This window comes from Alternaria metachromatica (assembly GCF_023757995.1).
Source record: "Alternaria metachromatica strain BMP 0045 chromosome Unknown scaffold_11, whole genome shotgun sequence".
NCBI lineage: Eukaryota > Fungi > Ascomycota > Dothideomycetes > Pleosporales > Pleosporaceae > Alternaria > Alternaria metachromatica.
This window is the reverse complement of record NW_026055502.1, coordinates 747,690-771,474: the sequence shown is the minus strand read 5'-3', so window position 1 is coordinate 771,474 and position 23,785 is coordinate 747,690. Positions and strand designations below refer to the sequence as shown.

The 23,785-nt window shown below is 51.9% G+C and overlaps 11 protein-coding genes across 11 annotated transcripts; 6 read left to right on the top strand and 5 right to left on the bottom strand.

Annotated features, from left to right (window-relative positions):
• Positions 1-317: 317 nt before the first annotated feature.
• On the top strand, positions 318-926 carry J4E83_005704 (uncharacterized protein; the record flags this gene model as incomplete). The annotated part of the gene is made up of 2 exons (XM_049332621.1): positions 318-545; positions 594-926. 2 exons carry the CDS (start codon positions 318-320, stop codon positions 924-926), a joined length of 561 nt encoding a protein of 186 aa, XP_049188429.1.
• A 3,102-nt stretch (positions 927-4,028) lies between these two features.
• Positions 4,029-5,676, bottom strand: RRP3 (ribosomal RNA processing protein; the record flags this gene model as incomplete). Its single annotated transcript, XM_049332620.1, has 2 exons — positions 4,029-4,930; positions 4,989-5,676. 2 exons carry the CDS (start codon positions 5,674-5,676, stop codon positions 4,029-4,031), a joined length of 1,590 nt encoding a protein of 529 aa, XP_049188428.1.
• A 288-nt stretch (positions 5,677-5,964) lies between these two features.
• On the top strand, positions 5,965-7,487 carry J4E83_005702 (uncharacterized protein; the record flags this gene model as incomplete). The annotated part of the gene is made up of 4 exons (XM_049332619.1): positions 5,965-6,080; positions 6,134-6,233; positions 6,282-6,836; positions 6,891-7,487. 4 exons carry the CDS (start codon positions 5,965-5,967, stop codon positions 7,485-7,487), a joined length of 1,368 nt encoding a protein of 455 aa, XP_049188427.1.
• A 125-nt stretch (positions 7,488-7,612) lies between these two features.
• On the bottom strand, positions 7,613-8,699 carry J4E83_005701 (uncharacterized protein; the record flags this gene model as incomplete). Its single annotated transcript, XM_049332618.1, has 2 exons — positions 7,613-8,525; positions 8,575-8,699. The coding sequence occupies 2 exons, from the start codon at positions 8,697-8,699 to the stop codon at positions 7,613-7,615; spliced, it is 1,038 nt and encodes a 345-aa protein (XP_049188426.1).
• Positions 8,700-9,172: 473 nt separating this feature from the next.
• Positions 9,173-10,117, top strand: J4E83_005700 (uncharacterized protein; the record flags this gene model as incomplete). The annotated part of the gene is made up of 1 exon (XM_049332617.1): positions 9,173-10,117. One exon carries the CDS (start codon positions 9,173-9,175, stop codon positions 10,115-10,117), a length of 945 nt encoding a protein of 314 aa, XP_049188425.1.
• A 502-nt stretch (positions 10,118-10,619) lies between these two features.
• Positions 10,620-11,623, top strand: J4E83_005699 (uncharacterized protein; the record flags this gene model as incomplete). Its single annotated transcript, XM_049332616.1, has 2 exons — positions 10,620-10,653; positions 10,836-11,623. 2 exons carry the CDS (start codon positions 10,620-10,622, stop codon positions 11,621-11,623), a joined length of 822 nt encoding a protein of 273 aa, XP_049188424.1.
• A 1,157-nt stretch (positions 11,624-12,780) lies between these two features.
• Positions 12,781-13,786, top strand: J4E83_005698 (uncharacterized protein; the record flags this gene model as incomplete). Its single annotated transcript, XM_049332615.1, has 2 exons — positions 12,781-13,639; positions 13,722-13,786. 2 exons carry the CDS (start codon positions 12,781-12,783, stop codon positions 13,784-13,786), a joined length of 924 nt encoding a protein of 307 aa, XP_049188423.1.
• Positions 13,787-14,639: 853 nt separating this feature from the next.
• J4E83_005697 (uncharacterized protein) lies at positions 14,640-15,800 on the bottom strand (the record flags this gene model as incomplete). The annotated part of the gene is made up of 2 exons (XM_049332614.1): positions 14,640-14,687; positions 14,736-15,800. 2 exons carry the CDS (start codon positions 15,798-15,800, stop codon positions 14,640-14,642), a joined length of 1,113 nt encoding a protein of 370 aa, XP_049188422.1.
• A 1,109-nt stretch (positions 15,801-16,909) lies between these two features.
• Positions 16,910-18,403, bottom strand: J4E83_005696 (uncharacterized protein; the record flags this gene model as incomplete). Its single annotated transcript, XM_049332613.1, has 1 exon — positions 16,910-18,403. The coding sequence occupies one exon, from the start codon at positions 18,401-18,403 to the stop codon at positions 16,910-16,912; it is 1,494 nt and encodes a 497-aa protein (XP_049188421.1).
• Positions 18,404-19,039: 636 nt separating this feature from the next.
• On the bottom strand, positions 19,040-20,238 carry J4E83_005695 (uncharacterized protein; the record flags this gene model as incomplete). Its single annotated transcript, XM_049332612.1, has 2 exons — positions 19,040-20,044; positions 20,098-20,238. The coding sequence occupies 2 exons, from the start codon at positions 20,236-20,238 to the stop codon at positions 19,040-19,042; spliced, it is 1,146 nt and encodes a 381-aa protein (XP_049188420.1).
• Positions 20,239-21,787: 1,549 nt separating this feature from the next.
• On the top strand, positions 21,788-23,507 carry J4E83_005694 (uncharacterized protein; the record flags this gene model as incomplete). Its single annotated transcript, XM_049332611.1, has 4 exons — positions 21,788-21,863; positions 21,913-22,713; positions 22,764-23,211; positions 23,270-23,507. The coding sequence occupies 4 exons, from the start codon at positions 21,788-21,790 to the stop codon at positions 23,505-23,507; spliced, it is 1,563 nt and encodes a 520-aa protein (XP_049188419.1).
• Positions 23,508-23,785: the final 278 nt, after the last annotated feature.

Sequence of the window (23,785 nt, the reverse complement as noted above, 5' to 3'; positions counted from 1 at the left end):
CGCGTCGGTAGCTGAGCGTGTCGAGAGAGTAGGAGCGCGACCCGACGCGGCTCTGCGGAAGATCGATGATGGCGGGGAATTAGCGCAACAATGCGGAGCATCCGCCTGCCGGCAGAGCCACATTTATGAAAAGCTCTGCCAACGGATGACATCGGCGATCTAGAACTCGGCATGGCATCTCAACATGTTATCGGAGATATATCCTTCTGCATCAGCCACTACTTTGCGGGCAGAACAGGAATTACTTGAAGCCTGCTACCACATACCTTGATCGCTCATCTACACCACTTTAACCACCGCAACGAACAACTTTCAAGATGGCGACAGACGACATCCAGATCCCGCAGCACGTGGGCCTCTCAGAAGCACCCCGCGATGTCGAAGCCATCAAGAAGCAAGAAAAGGCCGCTCTGTTGCCACACTGGGATTCCGGCATCGCGTTCAAGCTCGGGTACAACCTCCGCACACGCCTGCTTACCTTTGAGCGACCGGCTGTCGTAGATATTTCTACCATCAGCACGCCAGGTCATGTGCTTTTCCACGCCGTGAGTACCATGATCAACACGTGTAATTACTATGCTAATATGAAGTAGGTAACCCACTCCGGTACAGCCCTAGACAACGACTTCTGGGTCAGCCGCAAACGCGCAGCCGTCATCCGCTTCAACGCAAGCACATGGCGTCTACAGAACCAGTTCGAGGGCGATGAGGAGAAGTTCAAGGTTAAGATGGGGCTTGGCGAGACGGCGAAAGACTATGCGATTCATGGTGGTGGTGTGCCGATTTACATCAAGAATTGCGATGGACCGGTTGCGGTGGTTGTTGTGAGTGGGCTGAAGCAGTGGGATGACCATCAGGTTGTGATTGAGGAGTTGGGTAAGCTTTGTGAGGAGATGGAGAAGGGTACTGCGGGTACGCCGATTTAGGAGACGGGAGCGATATATAAGTATCGTTGATCTGGATCGAGTCTTCCTTCTATCATCTACGCGGAACTGGTGTTCTCCAAAAAGCCCTTGCCCCAACTGCATGGGCACAAATTGGACCAAAGCATCTGAAATGTGGTTGTTGAATCCGGTCCAAAGCTCTTCCATTCCAAAACTCGTCTCAGCATTCCGTATGTGCCGCGTTGGCGTCCCGTAAACTCATCGACGGAACCGATGGGACTTTTAGGCACTTCGAAAGGTTCTAGAAGCCTCGCATTAAATACAAATCGGTGCCAAACTCAGGCGGCACTTCCAACACTAAAGTCTTCAGAACACTTTTCCATGTGGCTGCTTTCTTCACCCTCCGTGCGAGCAAAGACAAATCCATCTTCCTTCCAACTTTCAAAATCCTCATGAAAGCCCACACATGCGAGTGCCTGGGCTTTTCGGAAAGGAATAGTTGCAAACGCAATGTCTTTCGGCACGACAAGAATTTACGTTTTCCAAAAGCCACACTGTACAGGTCCATGTCTCTCGACACCTCGATCCACTCTAGCACACTACAGCACCGGGCCATTTATGAAAGCTCGCCTAGTCACCCTGCTTCCTTTCCTCTATCATCCACTCCTTTGCACAAGGATACTAAAAGATACCGACAAAAAAGTTAATGGGCTTCCTGTGCTTCTCTCCCAAAAACCGTATACAAGACATACATTTGCAGATTTCCAAGCTCTTTTTCGTCTATTTCAGAGCTTCATCGAGATTAATGCTTCCTTCCATGATCTACTCAAACGGCTGATCTTCGAATTCAATCTAATCCCAGCAAAACGCATGGCTACCAAAGTTTGGAAAGCAGCAGGGCATGTGTTCCCCGCCTTCCACGACATTCTCATCTCTCAAGAAAGGAACCCCGACTATCTATGTGCTGCGCTGGCAGTCGAAAAAACCAATAATCAGACCAACATGTCGCTTACCACTATTGTATAAAGCTGTCTATTACCTCGAAACTTTTATCAACATCCCCAAAATCCGAACAATAGAGTCGAAGGAGACATGTCCCCTGCCAGCAAGTTTCCCGAAATGTATCACACTCCTACGCATGATCGTCCGTTCCTGACCTTCTTCCACTTCCGTCTTACTCGCCGTGAGCGTCGGAGCATTCATATTTCTCCTGTCTGTTCGAAACCTGGAAACAGCTAAGATATGCGAATACGTGGTCTTCCCAAAACAAGCAGAGAAAGCTTTAATGGCTTTTGTCGTCTGCAACTTGCTCAATTCCAAAAACAATTACCTAAACCGCCATGGCTTTCGGCAGAGTCCACTGGAACTATCACAGCGATGGCACAACGTAGCACGGCGACGTATAAATACTCCTCAGTCCTTTCTTCCTCTTCTACTCCATTATTCACTCGCTCGAGTCTGAGTTTTAAAAAATCATTCGGGACGTGACATGGACTGTTGCTGTTATTTCCCTAAATGTCACCTGGACAACAGAATGGCTGCTTTCCCGCACTCTGTTCATTTACCCAAAGCCTCGTTCAGTCTACCGCACTTCAAAAAGACGGCACTATGCCTCATGATTGGGAAACGCCGCCGAACAGAACGATGTGGCCTCCAAAATTTGCTCTATGGGCGGTTAATGATCTAGTCTGCATTTTGAGGTTTTGATCAAAACGATACTAATAACTCCCGATCTGGGTGACTCCGGCGTTGGGATAAATATGTCATTCTGCGCAAGAACTTTACTCTCAGCCTTATGCGTGTTGTTCAAAGCACTACTCAAAACCAACCGCAAAGAAAACATGGCTATGCCGAACTTGTCAAATTTGCTATGTTACACGACGTTCTTCTCGTACAACTTGAATTGTGCGACAAACGGAAACGAACAGTATATTTGTACTGTTGACGGGCGATGTGTTTGATGTAAGATTATGCTGTATGCTGCACAACGCAAGTGTGCTCTATCGATGCTTTTAGAGTATGGAAGACTGTTGTTTGGTATCATAGACACAAACGTATCGCCGAGATCGATAACTGAGTCTTTCCGAGAGCCAGTGCCATGGGCACAAACTGATCATCTTTTCAGAACGAGACATAGCACACGTATCCTCGTATTTTGGAAACATAAACTCTCTGGCTCGATTTTTTTCTGGGATCAACTAAGAAGAAAGATGTTGAGCTTGAGGAAGGAAGAAGAGTGGAGGAGAGAGGGCAGCTTATATAGCCATCCACAGTCACGAGCTTCCAAAGTCGCATATCCATATGATCATCCCTTTTCAGCGAGTCTCAACTCAAACATTCAGATATCGTATACTATGTAGAGAACAGAAAGATCTTTTGATGGTGAAGTATGAGCAGGATGGTACCGAAAGGCGGAGTCATGGTTGGTCTCTTCCTCATTTTTTCGGAGGACATAAGCAGGAGGAACTCAGGGTTTTGAAGTCATGATAATACCGATCCTCATCTTTCGAAAGAGGAGAGAAAATCTGGGTATGTGGGGGGAAGAGAGAAGAGTCGGTTGCGAGGTGCATTTTAGACCATGTATCGTAGCGAGCTTCCAGGATTGCATGAGTGATGGCTCAAGCTACTCGTGCGACTCTTTCCCAAACGCTGCAATGCCGTGTCCCATGTAAAATGTGGAATATCTTTTGATTATGAAGTATGAGCCGGACGGTAACAGCGGGCAGAACCATGGAGAGTGGTAGTCGATCTTTTGAGAGAGGATACAACGGAGCAAAAAAAGATCTCAGAGCCATAGCAGCATCGAATTCTTTTTTCGAAGAAAAGAGGAAATTTTGAATGTTAAGAAGAGAAGAGAAATGAGCTCGAAAGACGCCTTTTATACCCTCCACACTACCCGCTAGGCCCATCAAAGTATCCAAGATAAAGCGATGTGTTCATATATCATATTCGATGCTCGCATAACACATAATAACCTTCTCACACCCCCATCCAAAACAAAGCAAACAAACTTTTCGGTCCTGACCAAGGGTGCCATCTTCTCCAAGACATGGTCGGGGATCAAGCAACTCGTAGGGTATACGCGAAAAGATCAAAACGCCCAGAGCCCAAAGGAACACGCCGATGCAGCTATGCATGCTACATCTAACCCTCTTCAGTATCCATCGTGTCGCGACCTCTCCCGCGACCGCCGCCACGTCCTCCTCTTGACCCACCTCGACCACCGCGCCCACCCCTGCTGCCTCTTTGCTCATGGTAGTCTTTCATTTCTCTGACTGCGATCCTCTGCGCATCACCGACGCGCTCAGCGTACACCATCGCTTCGTCTTTGTTGATGGCCTCTTCCGGGATCTTCTTGCCCAGCGCATTCTCAATCCTTAACCAGATCTCCAGATCGTACTGTGTAACGAAGGACACAGCCTTACCCGACTTTCCCGCTCTTGCAGTTCGACCAACACGATGGACGTAAGTCTGAGAGTCGCTTGGCAGATCGAAATTGACGACGAGATCAACAGCGGGGATATCGAGACCGCGGGCTGCTACGTCGGTGGCAACGAGGATGTCGCGGCTCTTTGACTTGAACTTGTTGAGGGCACCGAGACGGGCGGACTGGCCTAGTTGGCCGTGTAGCGGGATGGCGCCGAAGCCGAGGGTGCGGAGGAGGATGGAGATACGTTGTGTTTCATTGACTGTGCGGGTGAAGATGATGGTCGGGTGGCCAATGTTGTCGTTGAGGAGGTGGATGAGGTAGAGATCCTTCCATTTGAAGGGGAGGAAGATGTAGCGCTGGAGTAGGGTCGAGACGACTTGATGCGAGGAGCTGCTGATGCTCACACGGACTGGGTTTTGTAGGGCGGCGCGTTGGAGACTCTCGACCTTGGAGGACATAGTCGCAGAGAATAGGTATGTATGTCGTCCTTCCCGAGGAAGTACCTTCAGGATCTTGTCTAGTACGGGGCCGAAATCGAGGTCGAGCAGGCGATCGGCTTCGTCGAGAACCATGTACTTCAGATGCTTCAGACTGAAGCCCTTGGTGTTTTCCAGATCTACGCGGATGTGGTCAGTACGGATGTCACGTATGGTTCGTATATGTGCATGACTCACGATCAAGCAAGCGTCCAGGTGTCGCTACTACGACGTGCGGTTTCTTGGACAGTGATATGGCCTGCGGCACCATATCCATTCCTCCCACCAACGTCGCGCACTTGACGTTGATAATGCTACCCAAAGCATCCACCTGTTGTGCGATCTGGTATGCCAACTCTCGTGTCGGGGCCAGAATCAGACCAAACAGTGGTTGCGGCTTCTCGAGCAGCGACTGAAGGATAGGTAGGACGAATGCCGCCGTCTTTCCAGAACCCGTCTCGGCCAATCCGATTACGTCCCTACCCTGAAGGGCCAGAGGTATAGCTTGTTCCTGGATAGGCGTCGGGTGTACGTATTTCAAGTTTTCGACTGCATCGCAGAGCTCTTCGCGCACGCCTAGATCGGCGAAGGTCTTCTTCGGTTCGTTCGCGGCGGGTTGCGCTTCTTCGCTCGTTGCGTCGGCGGTGGTAGAGGGCCTTGCTTGATCTTTTGAACTGCTGTCGTCTACTACATCTTGGGCTTCTTCGGCATCGGTTGAGTCCCTCTCTTCGGCGTCATCGTCATCGCCGGACTCGGATTCTGGTGGTGGTGCAGGCTTCTTCTGGACTTTCTTCGCAGGTGCATTCGATGGTCGCACTTTCTTCGACGACGCACCGGCGGCGGTGGTCGCGTCTGCGTGGAGCTTTCTCTTCGTGACGCCAGGCATGTTGTGGTTGTGATTGTCGAGTCTGGAAAAGTTGTGCGACAGAATCATGGTACCGCGGTTCCCAACCAAAGAAACCGCGAAATCTTGGCGGACCCACCTAAAAGTTCGAAAGCCGGCGAGCTCTAGTTTGCGACTGCATGCGACGAACTCGTTCACTCAGCAACACCACAACGCTCTCCTCTGGCTTACTCGAGTAGAGATCACGATCGCAGCGCAAGAATCATACGCTTAGTCATCTACAATACCCGTCAATACTTCAACTTGGTCAGAGACAACTGAGTTTTCGCAATGGCTCGTGGAAAAGGAACCGCGAGGAAGAAGCAGTCGGTGCGCGACAAGGAGCTTTCCAAGAAGCCGATAGCGGGAACACCGAAATCTATGGTCATTCGTATTGGCGCGCAGGAGTGAGTCTATTCATATCGAGATATATGCCAACATGATTGCTAACGAAATCTAGAGTAGGAAGATCTGTCTCAGACCTCGTAAACGATGTGCGCCACTGCCTGGAGCCCGATACCGCTATTCGGCTGAAGGAGCGAAGGGCGAATAAGCTGAAGGTAATGCATACATGATTTCCAGTATGACCTAAGCTAACAGCCTCAAAGGACTTCCTGGTCATGTGTGGACCGCTAGGTGTCAGCCATCTTCTCCTCTTCTCCCGCTCAGAAGTCGGCAACGTCAACCTCAGACTATGCCGCGTCCCCCGCGGACCTACCCTCCATTTCCGAGTCGAAAACTACAGTCTCTGCAAAGACATTCTCAAGTCCATGAGACGCCCACGAGCTGGCGCAAACGACTTCCTAGTCGCGCCTCTGCTTGTCATGAACAACTTCCTTACCAGCGATGCGGAAAGAGAACGACTCGGCGACAAGGCACCTCCTAAGCATTTGGAGAAGCTTGTGACAGACATGTTCCAGGGCCTGTTCCCGCCCATTCAACCGCACACTACGCCTCTACACTCGATCAAGCGCGTCCTCTTGCTCAACCGTGAGCCTCCCTCGGAAGAGAATGGCTCCGTTACAATCAGCCTGCGACATTACGCAATCACAACTAAGGTCACAGGCGTGCCGAAAGCCATCCGCAGGTTATACGCAGCCGAGAAGCTCATTGGCAGCAAGGAGAAGAAGAAGAGCGCACTGCCTAACCTGGGAAAGCTCGAGGTAAGCAGTAACTCCCCAAAACGCATATAGAACATCCACTAACTCCACCTACAGGACGTCGCAGACTACATGCTCGACCCCTCAGCCGCGGGCTACACATCCGCCTCGGACACCGAACAAGACACCGACGCCGAAGTCGAAGTCGCGCAACCCGTCCGCCAAAAAGTCCTCTCCCGCAAAGAAAAAGAAAAGCTAAAAGCCGGCGACGAAACCTCGCACGCCCGCGCCCGCGGCTCAAAACCCCGCGTCGAGAAGCGTGCTGTCAAGCTCGTCGAACTGGGCCCCCGCATGAAGCTGCGCCTGACAAAAGTCGAAGAGGACGTTTGCGGCGGCAAGATCATGTGGCATGAATACATTAAGAAGAGCAAGAAAGAGGAGCAGGAATTAGAGAAGAAGTGGACACAGAGGAATAAGGAGAAGGAGGAGAGGAGACGCGTTCAGAAGGAGAATGTGGAGAAGAAGCGCAAGGAGAGGGCTGCTGCTAGGGGGGAGACTGGCGAGGGCGAGGGCGAAGGAGAAGAGGATGAGGATGAGGAGATGGATGATGATCTTTTGGATGCGTATGATATGGATGATGACGTTTGGCAGGATGCTGCTGATGCTGGCGAGGAGGAGGATGAAGATGAGGACGAGGAGATGGAGGATGAGTGATGTGGTCTTATAGAAAAGTCTTAATGATACCCTGAATGTTCAACACTTCATCTTGAAGTACAACCAATCCATGACACATCTCTATCGAGCGGGTATCAAATCTCATACAACTTACTCAAGTCTCCTTATCCCTTCATCTTCTTAATCAAAACCCTCTCCCCATCCGCACTCAATTCCCAGCCCACCCCCTCCTGCACCAACTCCTCCCAGCTCCTCTCCGCACACCTCTCCACAAACGCCCTATCCGCACTCAAGTACGCCCTTCCCAAACACTTAAGCGCATGCACCCTAACCCCTCCATCCGCCCACTCCATAACCCTCCTCTGATACCCATCCACACTCCTTCTCACCCGCCAAAACCCCACGTAGTCATCGGCTACCAGACACTGCAACACCTTCTCCACGCGCCAGTCTTTATACCCATATCGTAGTTTCGTGGCGCGCGCACCCGAGTAATCGGACTGCCGGCATGCTTGGTCGAGGATCAACAGGCCGACGACTTCGTGCAGGGTCGATGGCGAAAGCGGGTTAACGGGGTGGATCTTCCCGAGGAGAGAGAGGAGAGAGGGCAGGTAGGAAGACCAGTCGTGGCAGAGGATGCTGACGTGGATAGCGAAGGTGTAGGCGCGGAGGGCGAAGGCGTCGGTGCGTGAGGACGCGGTTATGGCTTCTCGTAATTTGCGGAGGGAGGCGAGGACGGTGGAGAGTTCTTGGATGGAGGGCGTGAAGGCTTTTTGCGGTATGGGTTGGTGATGTGGTGTGTTGGTGGATGTTGAGGCGAGGGGTGGGCGGGTGGTGGGTTGTTGACGGGCTTCTGGGGGTGCGTGTTTGGAGAGGGAGAGCGAGGAGAAGGAGGATGTGAGTTTGGAATTCGCAGTGGGCGCTGTCGTGGACTTGGTCGTCGTGGTCGTGTCGGGAGGCGGGATGCTGACGGATATGAAGAGGCGGTCGAGTTCGTCGCGGTTGAGGGCGCAGAGTTTCATGTAGCGTTCTATTATGCGGTTGAAGTAGATTTCTTGTGTTTTGAAGTCGTTCAGCCTAGGGAGTCAGCCATTGCGAGCGGACGTATGAGAGAAGAGATATCTACCGTGTCTCTCCTTTGGAAGGGAGTCCGTATGTCTCCAGGACATCTTCGCGGACGGGCTTGAGGCGGTTCCAGGCACCTGAGGCGGCGCGACGGCTGCTGGGTCGGCCGGGATCTGAGGACTTCATTGCGCTGGTGGTTGGGTGGAGGGTTCTTATGGAACGCGCGGGAAGTCAAGTAATGTCAAAGACTCGAACAACCATGACTGTATATCACCTAGCGTATTTGCGATACATGGTGTGTGGTGGTGAAAGCAACCGCGCTCGAGGGCTGGGAAGAAGGGAAGGTGGGATGGAGGGGCAGCGCACGAGCTCGACGCGTCGGAACACCTTTGTCTCGTGACAACAGCGAGACCACTGACGATGTTGCCCATAAAGAGCGACTGCGCTGTCAAGGTCATTGCTTTGCTTCAGAAGCGACGTGTTGCTCTCGCAAGCCTGACCGGACGCGGCATAGTCTACCTAGTTCGCGTGTGGTCCCTGAGGGTATTCGCGGACTCTCCGAGGCCGCTTCATGACATGTGAACTCCCAACAAACACTCATATATTGCAGGCCGCCCCCTCAGTTCTGAATTCAAAGATTCACATCAGATAATCCCATCATGGAAGCAGCCAAGGAAGCAACCTCAAAAGCCGCGCAAACCGGGAAAAAGCTGGAGCAAAAGGTTGAAGAGAAGTTGATACTACTATGGGACGAACTCTCGCCATGGCAGCAGGATAATCACTACATTCAATCGGGGTACCGCGCTCAATCCAACTCATTCGTCAAGTCCTGGAAGAGCCTGGGGTACCTACACAACGAAACCGTCAACATCTACACCCATCTCATCGGAGCTGTGATGGCTGCCATCTCCTCCATCGCACTCTACAACACGTTGGCTCCTCGCTATGACACAGCGACTCAAGAAGATGTCTGGGCCTTCAGCTGCTACTTCGCAGGAGCTGTAGCATGTCTGGGCATGAGCGCGACATATCATACGATACAAAACCACTCGCATGAAGTCGCTGTCTGGGGAAACAAACTCGACTATCTGGGCATTGTCTTCCTCATCTGGGGCAGCTTTGTACCCATTGTATACTATGCTTTTGGCAGCGAACCGGAACTGCAAAGAACTTACTGGACAATGATCACGACGCTGGCAGCCGGCACATCTGTCGCAGCAACACATCCCAAATTCCGCACTCCGGCATTGCGACCCTTCCGAGCACTCATGTTCGTGCTCATGGGACTTTCCGCTGTCTTCCCTGTACTTCATGGCGTTCGACTGTACGGTGTCGAACATCTGCGCAAGAGCATTGGGTTGGATTGGGTTCTCTTGCAGGGTGCGCTGTATATCGCTGGTGCCGCTATCTATGCCGCGAGGGTGCCTGAGAAGTGGAGTCCTGGGAAGTACGATATCTGGGGATCGAGCCATCAGATCTTTCACGTCTTGGTTGTTCTTGCGGCAGCTAGTCATCTCGTGGCTCTGGTGACCGCATTTGACTACGCACATACGCACGGGATGGACAAGGTGATAGATGGTATGGGAGGCAAGATTTGGACATGAATACACGATGGTAGGGCAAAGCGCAGTCAAATAAAATGCTTGACACCTTCAATAACCGCGTCAAAGGCGTAGTCCAGTCTTCGTCAAGACCCTATTTAGAATGTCATGCCGTGAAGGAAGCGATCGACAAGGATGTATTTCGAGAACGCGCACAGACCAGCCGATGACGCCGTGGCTCGATCGCCAGCCACCTTCCCCATAGATTGCACAGATTGGCGTTTGTGGGTCAGGGCAGCCAATCATGCCTCAGCACCGCAGCTTCCGATCTTCGAGAGCTCTTTCCCAGCACTCAGGTTCCCGGCTTCCATTCTTCTTTCCTCTTCTACACCGCCCGTCGCGTCTCTTCCCACTACTTGCGCATCATTTCTACGCATCACCGTATCCATTGCACCTTTACGCGCATCAATTGCTGTTCCGCCCCGCTTTCGCGACTTTACACGCGGTTTTGCGCACCATAACGTCATCTCTTACCACCTGCCACGGCTAAGCTACGTTACACACAATGACCGACACTGAGATCCAACAAGGAGATAAGGGTACGTGCCTCTCAATTCTCAATCCGAGACCCCTTCAGCCGTTCAGTGGCTGCGCATCGCGAGGTTCCGCCAGGCGCATTGCGCTCACTGGCGCGTCACGATTGCCCATCCGCGCGCGTGTTACTTGCCGCGATCGGTATAATCGCAAAAGACTCTAGAACTCAATGCTAACGTGTGAACAGTCTCATGGAACTGGGGCTCCGGACAGCCCGGTGGCACCGCTGCCGAGGTCAAGGACCAAGGCGAGATTGCCATTGAATCCAAGAAGGGCAACACCATCAAGAAGAATGCCTCGCCCGACAATCCCGCTGTGCACGTCGAACGCTCTGGCAACGATGTCGTGAAGCGCGCTTCCGAACTCCAGATCGACGAGAAGGCCGGTGGCGCTAACGGCGACTCCAAGGAAGAGGAAAAGTCGGCAGAGTCAGAGAAGAAGGATGACGACAACTCGGCTGACTCAGATAAGAAGGAGGACGAGAAGACCTCCGAAGCCGAGAAGAAGGACGAGGAGATGAAGGACGCGCCTGACAGTGAGGAGAAGAAGGAAGAAGCGCAAACCAACGGCGAATCCAAGGCTGAAGAGTCCAAGGATGAGTCCAAGGAAGAGTCAAAAGAAGAGGCCAAGGACGACGCGACAGAAGACAAGTCCGACGAAAAGGACGAGGAACCCCAGGCCGGCGACAAGCGCAAGGCCAACGAGCTAGCCGCGGATAAGACCAACGGCGCCGACGCTGACGCCGACGAGAAGCCCGCCGAGAAGAAGGCAAAGACCGACGAGGCTGACGACGATGAAGCCGAGGATAAGGAAGAAACCGAGACAAAGCCTACCCCCAAGAAGGGCGGCCGTGCCAAGAAGGAGAAGAAGGAACCCGCAAAGAAGAAGGCACCCAAGAAGGCTGCCACCGCCGACGGCACACCACGCCGCAGCGGCAGGACCACCAAGAACACCGCATCAATGGCGGAAGACTAGATGCGCAATACGGTACGAAAGTCTCCTCATACGTTCAAAATGCATATAGTCACGGATGGCGACGCAAAGGATAACAATGAAACGACCATGGAAAATGGATACTGGGTGGAATGGAAAAGGATTTGTATTCATCGGTGGCAGGCGCTCAAAGTGATGGATTTCGCACTCTTATTTCCTTTTTCTTCGGCTCTGCTTTTACTTCGGTATCGTACGTCTGCTTTTCTGGGCTTGTATGTAACTGTAAAATGGAATGAATCAACAACGTAAACAGTAATGGCAAAATTCCACGTGCTTTCTCTTTCTGCAGAAATGCTCTGATGGCGTGTCATCAATGAGATGGCATGGACGAAGACGGAGTACTTGTAAAGATTGCATTGCATGATATATCTATGAACTTCATCTACATCTGCTTCCGCGCTCACTCCAGACCCCCATTTGCTTTTCTGTAATGCATGTCAGCAATCTGCCCCAAACGTAATGAAGGGACGTGACATGTATGTGTAATCTCTCATTCAGACAGGAAATACTCATTCAATAAAGGCCGTGAAACCTTCTCCGATCCGTCTTGAAACTTGTGATTTGTATTGTGATCATCATTGCGAGATGGGGGTGTGGGGAATGTAGGTAGAGAGATGGGTGGACTTACTTGGTTAGAAGGAGAGCTGAGGGCTTGAGGCGCAGAGTGGTTGGCGCTGCGGTTAGTTCTGGAATTGTGGCTACGCTAGGTCGTGCAAGGCGTCCACAGCGTCTGACGTAAATTTCGCGATGTATTGATCGCGCGCAAGACGCTATTATTGAAGAAGTCAGCAGATCATGTCGTGGCTGCGCCGGTGTGTTGAGGGCAGAAAACGGGTGAAGCTGCGAGAAGTTTTGAAGCGAGAAATCTTGGCGAGGCGCTGGGACCATTCCTTGTCCGTGCCTCCCCCGCCTTCCATCGCAACACAACTCACTTCTCTCAACATGTTTCCGACCGTCACTAAGATTGCGAGTCCCACGTCTTCTACACGGCTGAAGGCGTGGATTTCATGTCTCGTCGGCTTGGATGTGCTGCTCATGAAGTGAGCGTACCTTGTTCCTTGACGGCCCGCGCTAGGACGACAATAGCACACGACTGCACATAGTCAGGGAATGCCCTTGCACAGCAACGCTCCCTCACGATGCGGCTACTGCACGTACGCACTCTAGAGCTGAAAACTTTTGTCGACAATATCCCACCATATGCCATACTCTCTCATTGTTGGACAGACGAGGAAGTCGTGTTCTCAGATCTAGCCGACTTGAAACAGGCCAAGAAGAAGACGGGCTTTGCAAAGAATGAGAAGACATGCGAACTTGCGAGCAAAGATGGCTTTGACTACGCATGGATTGATACCTGCTGTATCGACAAGAGTAGTAGTGCTGAACTTTCTGAGGCTATCAACAGCATGTTTGCATGGTACCGAAACTCAGAGCAATGTTATGCTTATCTCGCCGACGTGGAAGTGCAAGAAGCATTTGCACAAGGTGAAGCGGCGAAACATCGGAACACCTTCTGGCTCAGCAAATGGTTCACGCGAGCTTGGACGTTGCAAGAGTTACTGGCTCCTAGTAACTTCCAACCTCGTTATCTCCCTCACTGGCCATACGATAGATACGATGGCATGAAATTCTACTCGCGCGACTGGCAACTTCTTGGAAACAAGGCCCACCTTGGCATACTTATATCGGACATCACTGGCATACCTATGGAATATCTCGAGGGCCAGAGTTTGGAAACCGCAAGTATCAGTATGCGGATGTCATGGGCTGCAGACAGGCAGGCCACAAGATCTGAAGACATCGCTTACAGTTTACTTGGTCTCTTCGATGTCAATATGCCTTTGCTGTACGGCGAGGGGAACACAAAGGCTTTTAGAAGGTTGCAGGAAGAAATCATGAAGATCTCTGAAGACGAGACGCTCTTTGCGTGGGAGGCTCCATACCGTTGGAAGCCTCCCTATCGCATGGATGAGCTGACCGTAGACGTACTTGCGTGTAGTCCAAATGATTTCCGGACAACACGAATTTTGATACCGTTCGCTTCGGATGATCCTGTGCCTCCTTCCACAATGACCCACAGAGGCCTACGTATTACGCAAACGCTCTTTCACACTCATCAGATTGATAAGTATGGACGAGGAATAATTCGGCCTCTTCACTCCTCAGACATGATCTGGCCGAAACATCACGACACTGTTTGGGGGATCTTAAGATGCCACGTGGTTCACGACTTCCAGCACCTCGTAATCGTCCCTTTGCTGCATTTATCCGCTGATCTTTATCTGCGGGATCTCAGCACTAGTGTTTCACTGATCCCATTCGGTTGCATACCTTCCTCTGCGTTTTCCAGAGAGATCTACATTCGGGACGTTCGTACATCTACCATCCTGAACAATTCCCGTCGTAGATGGGGATTTCTTGTTCACAAACCTCCAGAAGGCATCAAGATACAAAAATGCTATCCCAAAGAAGCCTGGGATGGGAAGGACAACATTCTGCAGGGCAAGGGCAACGGCATTAGACCTTCGTCCTGGCACGCAACTCTAGTACTGTACTTCACGACTATGACAGGGCAAACCACGGGACGCATGGTCTTTGTATCCATTGGATGCAAGCATGAACACTTGGCAGAGAAGCCACAACCTTGGTGTCATATCGATGATACCATCTGGCAGCAAGGTGAGAGGACTACGCATGAGATCTATAAAAAGGCCTCGTCAGAGCCTTCAAAACATGACGTAAGGCGATTCGACATAGGCATAATGCCCAGGATAATCCTCAGCCTCAAAGTTTCCATCACATCAGCCAAAGTCCTCTCTCAAGACATGTTCGTCGTAGACTTTCATTGTGCAGAGCTCCCGGCCAATTCCAGTAAGGCCTAGGGTAATTCACATGGACAGCTATTATCTTCTAGTACAGTTTACTCGAGTGTTTCGATGCCCATTCCCATCAATAACAGAATCTAACGCTGAAGAATGCGGAATTGTACAGCCCAAACTCACCGAAGACGTCCAGAATGGAGATCGATGGTATTAGCACGAGCGAACTACATCAAGTCAGCAGGTTTAACGTACGGAGAAAGTAATTTACGCACCTTGGTCTTGTGCACTAGCTTCCATATGATGATCGGAACAATGAAAAGTGGGATGCCGATATACGACGCGATGAAATCGCCCGTACTCCAGTTTCCCTTTAGGAAAACGGGGAAACCAGTGATCAACGTGATAATAGTGGATCCGATGAAACCATACCACGCGGTAAAAGGTTGGAAGGGGCTCTTCCAAGGCAAGCTATCTCGGCTGAGTCCTTGCGCTTTCATGGCAGCATGGAAGCGAATGAAGCAGAAACATAATGTAGCCCAGGCGATCAAGCCTGCAACTGTGCTTAGACTCACTAGCCACCCAAAGGCTTGTGCGGCACCCCCCTCTCCCAAACTGAGATATGCGAGAGGCCCAAAGAGCCAAGAGGCAAGGACTGCGTAGTATGGTACTCCGTTCTTCCATGTGCGACCGAAGATTTGTGGAAGCTGGCGATCTGTGGTCATCGCAACGATGATTCGGGATCCGACCCAGCAGTATGAGTTACCTGCCGACCAGGCAGAGATGAGAATACAGGCGTTGACGATCGAAGGCAGTACGCTTATGCCGGCTTGTTTGATCGCAATGACCCATGGCGAGGAGTTGGCGTTTCCAGTGCCTGATACGAGACCGGGGTTCCTAGGGTCGACGATAATTCCAATCAGAAGAGCGCCTAGGATGTAGAAAAGGGCGATGCGAAATGTGACCCGTTTGGCCGACTTTGGGATGGCCGAGTGTGGGTTGATGCTCTCAGCAGCAGTGATGACTACCACCTCGACACCAATGAAGGAGAAAGCTGCGTTGACGAACGAAGCTAAGAATCCGAGGAAGTGACCTGTTGGCCCAGAGATGCCATTGTAGTCCACCCATGCGCCTGGATTGTTCCAGTAGCGGAAGCCAATTGTTTCGCCGTTTGGCGCGCCTCCGGAGGTAATGACGATGGAAACCAGAATGAGACCGAGGAAGCATGCAATCTTGATTGCACCAGCGACGACTTCGGACTCGCCGAACCAGCGGACGCTAAGCAAGTTGGTAGCCAGGATGAGAACCAGACTGATGGAAATGACAACAGCAGGCGACATATCAGTCCAGTATCCGACAAGAATAGCGGATGCCGAGCATTCGGCAGCAATGGATATAGTATAACAATACCCATAGCTGATAGCGAGAGAGAACCCAACCGCCGGATCAATGAACCGACTCGCAAAATGCGGAAACGAACCAGCAGTAGGAATCTGATGCACAGTAAGCAATTATCCCTTGAAATCCAAACCCAAAGAGTTACAAACCACAGTAGCCAACTCCGCAATACTCTGCATAACACACCAAAGCACACTTCCCACAACTAGATACGCAAGTAACAGACCCGCAGGCCCAGCACTCGCATACGCAGACCCCGTTCCGATGAAAAGACCCGTGCCAATCCCCGAACAAAACCCTATCATGGTAACATGGTAGTTCTTGAGCCGCCGCTGCGTAGCACCATGTCCACCAACATTGAGTTGCGGCTCGAGGATCGGTTTACCGTCGTCGGAGCCATGGTGGTCGATGTGTGGTGAGCTTTCGATGTCGTGCTGGTGGATTTGGTCCAACATTGTCGACTATGATGTGACCGCGGAGACAGGGCTCTGGGGTATTGTTGGAGAACGCACAGGCGGTAGTGTGGCGGGGATGTGTACCCAGGTATTGTCAGGGACCGCACTATGAAGCTGTCTTGGTGCTATGTACTATACTTGCCCTTGTGTTCGCCCGTCCCTGAAATTCTTTTCGGCGCTATCAAAGCACGTCATGTAAATCTGTTGTGAGCCTGGACCACCATGTGGTGGCGCGGAATGTAGTTGGGAAGTACTATACGAATACCTAGGTACCCATCATGGTGCGTGGTTTTGTAGGTTTGAACCTCGCCGCAGCGTCTAAGCGGCTAGACATCTATCAGGCATTATCGATAGACTTACTCAGTTGTAGACCCTTTCTTGACAGATGTAAAGCGTAGCCATGTGATTTGTTAGATGGACTAGTTTCCACTAAATCGTGAATTTTCGGAAGGGGCCGATCTTAGCGCGGTGAAGTTTTCTTGATGTTCGCACTACCAGGACTGTTTTACGCTAGTTCGGTCCGCTCAACAACAGAATTGTGGGTAAGATCATAGCGTGCTTGTTTCCTAGCATGACGATATCATCTATCAAATCGCTCAAACCTTTACTTTCAGCGTCCAACGCCTTCCCAAACATGCCCACCGACTGAACAAGAAACTGATCAGACTCAAACCGAGGATCGCGCAGAAGAAGGCTACCATTGGCTGGGGTCCAACTGTTTCAACAAGCTCTCCACTGATTGGAATGCAGACCAGCGTCGCGAGGGACGCAATGAAGTACATGCTTCCATAGTATCGACCAAATTCCTCTGCCCTGCAAAGCTGTCCTACGCATGCGGGTGTCAGCGCCATCCAGGATCCTGTTCCGAAACCGAAGAGCGCTGCGAAAGCGTACAGTGCCGGGAGAGATGTTGTACCAAGCGGCAACCACAGAGCTAGCATCCAGAGCAACGTGAAGACGATCATGATGAATAGAGTGTTGAATCGACCAATCTTATCCGCGGCATACCCGGGTAGCAATCGGCCGAGGCAGGAGACACCGTTGAGTACCGCGATGAGGTAGAAGCCAGTATCAGGTGGGAAGTTTGTACTCAGCGTTGCGTAAGTAGGCATGATACCCAGTCCACCAAAGAGAACGACCTCGAACCCGAAGACACTCAACGTGAATAAGCTCAACCTCAGATCGCCATAGATAGAGAGTGAGATGATGGCTTTCTTCTTTGCGGCGGCAGACGGCGGGATGCGAGCTTTCATCAGGATGTTGGCGATGATGAAGCAGAAGAGGAAAACGAAGCCCAGTATCCGGAGCGACCATGCATAGCCGTACTTCGGAAGAGTAGTTCGCAGGACCAACGGAATCGTCAGGCCACCAGCGGAGCTACCCATCATAGCGATGCCTTGCGTAAGACCCCGTCGCTCCTTGAACCAATGCGCAACTACTGCGAGACTCGTAGTCGTCAGCATGGCGCCGGAAAACCCTCCCAGGACGCCACAACAGAGGATCATCTGCCAGAACTTGTCGCATTCAGCAAGCAGGAAGATCATCAGGAGGAACATTACACTCCCTGTCAAAGCGATCCATCGCGGCCCATACCGATCGAAGAGCGGTCCCACCCAGATGCCCAGCGCAAGTGACAGGTAGACAAAGACCGACGGGATCCATCCGATGTCACGTGCCGACATATACGAAAGTTGGTTCTGACCCCAGTAGTCCTGAAGCGTGCCAATAGACACCATGAAGCCGAAAGAAGGGAACAGCATCAACCATGCCGATGCGACAACGAGCCACGCGCGCAGCCCACCTTCGGGGAAATCGTCTTCGGCGTCCACAACGGGTATCCCAGGCTCTTCGTCTAGCTCGTCGATGGGTTGCGTCCGATGCGACCGTGTGCGCCCATGCGATCTAACTTCCATCTCGTGATGCGCAGACTGTTTCGCCTCGCTGCCCGCCTTCGATCGACCCGTCATCTTCGACACCGTCCTCCTCAATCCATCCCAAATCTCATCAGGCTCCTCATAAGCATAGGGTCTTCCGTCGCTCGTGGTCGGAATGTCCTGCATCTGGACAACAGGGTTGGCGATTGGATCCATCTTGAACGAAAACCCCTTCTTCTACCCTTTTATCGTCTTTCGAAAGATAAACAACAGCAGATTGCGTCAAGCGCTCGTAGCGTGGACCAGATAGATGTCTTATCCGTTCGTTCAGAAGTTTGGTCGTCGACCACACCAGCCTACCGTGCCTTATACAATAGCGACAACACCCGGATTCGCATGGCTCATCGAGTAGAGTAGCTTGGCGCAAAAAACGCATCTATGACAGCGACCAGACGCATAGGGCGTGTTACCGCTCGATGCGCCCTACCCTATCGGCGGAGCGACGGTTAGTGGAGCGGCGTGTCTGGGCCTGCCCCGCCTTCAACCGTTGATTAGCATCTTCGGAGCTTTTTGGCATACTCCGATTATTCCTAGATGCACTTGCTCGTACTCCGAGATTGCCATGGTGCAGAAAAGGGCGGAAGGCGTGTGAAGTTTGTCAGGGCGCGGTGTGGGCTGGGTTGGTCGAAATCGTGATTTTCGCGAGGGTTGCACTTGCGATGCCGGCACAAGGCTGCGGAGTCGGTGGCTGGTGCATTACTAAGCCAATCTTGCAATGACTGAGGTGAGTGCGTCCCATTGTTCTACAATGCTACTACAAGATTTTCGCTTTACTACTTACAAGGCTGCGCTTCACTCCGGTACAGCCGTAATGACAGAGTGATACCTCACCTCGTCATAACAATGCACATCCGCGATCTTCAGTCCCGCGCTCTCCAACAACTTTGTCCAGTCCTCCCTGCTCCGCTCGATGCCGCCCAGCGACGCCATCATCGCAAGATCCATCATAGCGACCTGCCAAGGCACCTTCGTCTCCGGTAGCACCACCTCATCGATCAAGATGCGCGATTCCGGACCCATGGCAGGAACGATGTTTGAGAGGATGCGAATGCAGTCTTCATGCGTCCAGTCATGCATGATATGCCTGAGATAGTAGAACTTTGCTTCGCGAATAGGTTGCGGGGTGAAGAAGTCATGGGCTTGGAACTCGATACCGTCCACGTAAGGCGCATGCGTAAGTGTTGAGGGCACATCCTGAACGACGATGCGACCGGGTAGTTCGGGAAACTTCTTCTTGAATGCGACGGCATGCTGGCCAAAGCCTCCGCCAATGTCGACCAAGAGGGCAGAGTCGTTCGCGGGCTTGAAGTCGCCGACAACGTCTTGAGCAGGGTATGAAGACACCCAGCTATCGACAGAGTCGAGCACCATGATGTGGCCGAGTGCTTTCATCTGCTCGCCATCCTGCTTCATCCACTCGAATGGTGTGAGGTCCGTCTTCATGGCCGCATGGAAAGGCAGGTCTTTGGAATCGGTGATGTCCTGGTACTTGTGCTTTTTCAGATAGCCAGGCAGTGCTTGCATAACCGGCAAATGGAGTTTCGACAGATGCGGCGCGGCGCCGTTGACGTGCGGGTTGGCGAAGACGCGCGTCGCACGGTTTGCTGCGAAGGTATTCTTCTTGACTTCTGCGATGAGTCCGAACGATGCCATAGACCGGAGCAGATGTGCGAGTAGATTTGGCGCTGCGACAGTCTTCTGCTGGAACTCATTGTGGGTTACTGGTGTTGTCGATGAGGAGAGCGTGGTAAAGATATTGAGATCGATACCGACATCGATGAGAGCCCATTGAAGAGGCTAGGGATGATTTAGTGAACGTGTGTCGTATGTAACGGATAGGGGAGACTTACTGCCATAGCTAGGCTGAACATCATCTCCCAGTCGCTGTAGAGATCCTTCTGTAGGTCTCGGATCTGTTCCTGGATTTGTTGTCTTTCTCGGGCATTGCCCTTGGCGTATGCCTGGCGGATCTGGTCTGCTGCTGCTTCCATGATTGTGGGCTTGAAGCTGTACACTAGGGTTTATGCTGGAAGGAAGAGGCGTTGCAATTGCTGAGTTGATTCACATCCATTTGGCGGGCTTCGATCTTTATACTCCACCTCTGCTCGCACGACTGTCTCGGTTTCCTCGGTCGTACATTCCGTCTTCCGCTCAAGAGCTTTTTGTTGACCGATATGTGCGACATTCAGGTTGGTAGGGTGGAGATGTCCGTAGGCAGCAGCGAGATGGCCGAAAGGCCCGAGAAGACCAGTACGGGTTCCTCCAATGCACAATCTGCTGCTGGTACCTTCCAGAAAGCCTTCTCTCGGCTTTTAGGTTCCCTTTGGATACATGTTAATCCATCCACGATGGATTGAGGCTAAACGATGATGGTGAGTCCCATTGCCTAAATAGGAAGGTTTTGCTTGGGTGTAGATGACGGCACTCAATGACGCCAAGGTCGCCAATGTCCGGGTTGGCCCAATGTCCCCTATGACGCCCATGCCTGCCACGCCTAGCATTCATGTTATGCTCACCACGCTCGTCCAACGCCAGCGACCTCTACTTCACCAAAGTCAAACCTCGTAACGCAACATTACACTTCCAGTATAAAGTATCCTGAAGCGCGCGCGCAATCTTATGCATCTCACTCGAGCATCCAGCGACGGTCGTTGTTGCGGACACGAACGGAATGAACGTCGCCCTTTAGGCTGGGTCAAACCGACAAGGCTTTAGCATGTGTGCATATCGTGGGAACACCTGAAAGGTGGTATCAGGACAGGCTGGCCATAAGATTGTAATTGAGTATGTCCAGTACTCTTCCTCCAGAACGCTGCCGTGCTGTTGAAGCCCGTCATGTTGACGTTGCAGTCACGTCTGTGGCGGATTGCCAATGCGCAGCGGACCGGATGTGACGGATATTGGCTATACTCCCGCACGACTAAGATGTCTTCGCATCCTGATGTCTTCCAAGTCTTCGAGGGTGTCTTGCTGACATGTCAATGCGTCCATGGAGAAGGGTCTTCGGATGCAGGCGCTATGATCGCTGGCAAGCTTAGCGTTCGAGATTCAAGTGGAGCTCATTATTCCGCCGACGCTTGAGAAATACCGCCATTCAGACGAAAGCGCTAGACTCAACACATGCAGCACCAAGCATTCGGGCGGTCTCGTATACATGGCTTGGGAGGCTTATCTTCACAAATTTTGAGCCGCATGTTGTAGCGTCGCGCAACGAAAACACCATTAAGAATGCTCGCAAAGGCCGCAACGGCTCTGTCTCATGAGTATGCAGCAACCGAGTCGGACAGTAGGCCTGAACGATCCCAAAGACGAAAAAATGACTGGTGGAAGAACAGATAAATGGGTCTGCGGAGGCCAAAGGTGGAGTCTGGGGTCGGACAGGTTCCTCCACATGATAACGACGCAATACTCGGGGACAGCACTGCCGGTGGTGCCACCCTCGGCGTCTGGTGTTTTGACCTAGGTATTTATTGAAAAGCCTACCTCGCTCTCTTTGTACGCAGACAAGTCAACCCAGAAAGCTGCGACGACATAACCAAGATGCCGTCCAAATTCTTCAAGAACCGCAGGGTCTATCTACTGACCAGTGTTGCCTACATGGGCTCGCTACTGTTCGGTAGGCGCCCGCTGTCTCCATTCCTGAGCAAGAGCTAACACCATGGAAGGTTATGACACCGGAGTAATGGGCAGTGTGCTCGCGCTCAAAGCTTTCAAACAGGACTTCGGCTTGCCAACAGACTCGTCTGGATTCTCCGACTCGAAAAATGCATCAGTATCGTCGAACGTCGTATCGCTTCTTACTGCAGGTTGCTTTTTCGGTGCCATCGGGGCCGCTTGGATCAACGAACGGTTCGGTCGACGATTGTCTCTTATGGGCTTCTCCCTCGTCTTCCTTATCGGTGCCGCAATCCAGACTGCCGCTCATCATGAGATTGGCGTGATCTACGCAGGTCGCGTCATCGCAGGGCTCGGCATTGGAGGTATGTCATCCATTACCCCGGTATTCGTCTCGGAAAATGCTCCTCCAGCTCTTCGAGGACGTATCGCTGGTCTCTTCCAGGAGTTCCTGGTCATTGGTAGCACTTTTGCGTACTGGCTAGATTACGGTGTTGCGCTCCACATGCCCACATCAACGAAACAATGGAGAGTGCCCGTATCGATTCAACTCATCCCAGGTGGTTTCATGTTGATCGGGCTTTTCTTCCTCAAGGAGTCTCCACGGTGGTTGATGTCAAAGGGTCGACAAGAGGAAGCTGCACAATCTCTTGCGTTCATTCGCTGCGAGCAACCCGATAGCCCTGAGCTCCAAAAAGAGCTAGCCGAGATTCGCGCTGCAGTCGAAGAAGAGTTGAACCAGACTGAGGGCATAACATGGAAGGAGGTTCTCCTTCCGGGCAACCGATACCGATTCATCACTGGTTTCGTGTTGATGTTCTGGCAGCAGTTCAGCGGAACAAACTCAATCGGTAAGATGAAGATCTTTAGAGCTGAACTTCGCCATCTGACCCTCCTTCAGGCTACTACGCTCCTCAAATCTTCCAGACCATTGGTGTATCAGCAGCTAACGCTTCGCTGTTCGCAACGGGTATCTATGGCACAGTCAAAGTAATCACGACTGGAATCTTCTTGATCGTTGGTATCGACTTCATTGGCCGGAAGTACTCGCTCATGGCTGGCGCGGCATGGATGGCGTCCATGATGTTCATCATCGGCGCTGTTCTTGCTACGAACCCACCAAACCCAGATTCTGGATCAGTCTCGTCCGCCTCCATCGCCATGGTCGCCATGATCTACCTTTATGTCATCGGCTACTCGGCTTCTTGGGGTCCCGTCCCATGGGTTTACCTTGGGGAGATCTTCCCAACCCGACTTCGTTCGTATGGTGTGGGAATGGGAGCAGCAACACAATGGCTCTTCAATTTCGTCATTACGAAGATTACACCCGCTGCAATCAACTCCATCGGGTAAGACAATGACTCTACAAACTGCATACAAGACATGCACTGACATCGTCATTTGCAGGTGGAAAACATTCCTCATGTTCGGCATCTTTTGTCTCTCCATGGGCATCTTTGCTACATTTTTCATCAAAGAGACGAAAGGAAAGACACTTGAGGAGATTGACATCCTGTTCGGTGACGTGTCGGCTGATCAGCGTCGCCAGGATGTCGAGGCGGGTATGAAGGAGGAGCAGCGAAAGCACTCGGTGAAGTACATGGAGGATGCTACCGAGCTGGATGACAGGACAGGCAAGGACTGAGCAGTGCTTGCAGATCGATACCGAGGATTGCGCCGTTCTGTAGATGGATGAACATGTTCAGCAGACAATGGCGAAACTTGGCGACACGCTGTAGCCGGACTCAACCTAAGAGTCTTTTTGCCTGGGTTTGACGTGCGCATCAATCGCGTATCTCTGTCAAGACGGGAAGACGATAAGCCATTTGATCTGCCGGATGTCGATGCGATGGGGGACGATGAGACCGTTTTGGGAGGCGGAACAGGTGGGGGCTTGGTCAACACCCAAAGGGGCTAGCGTCG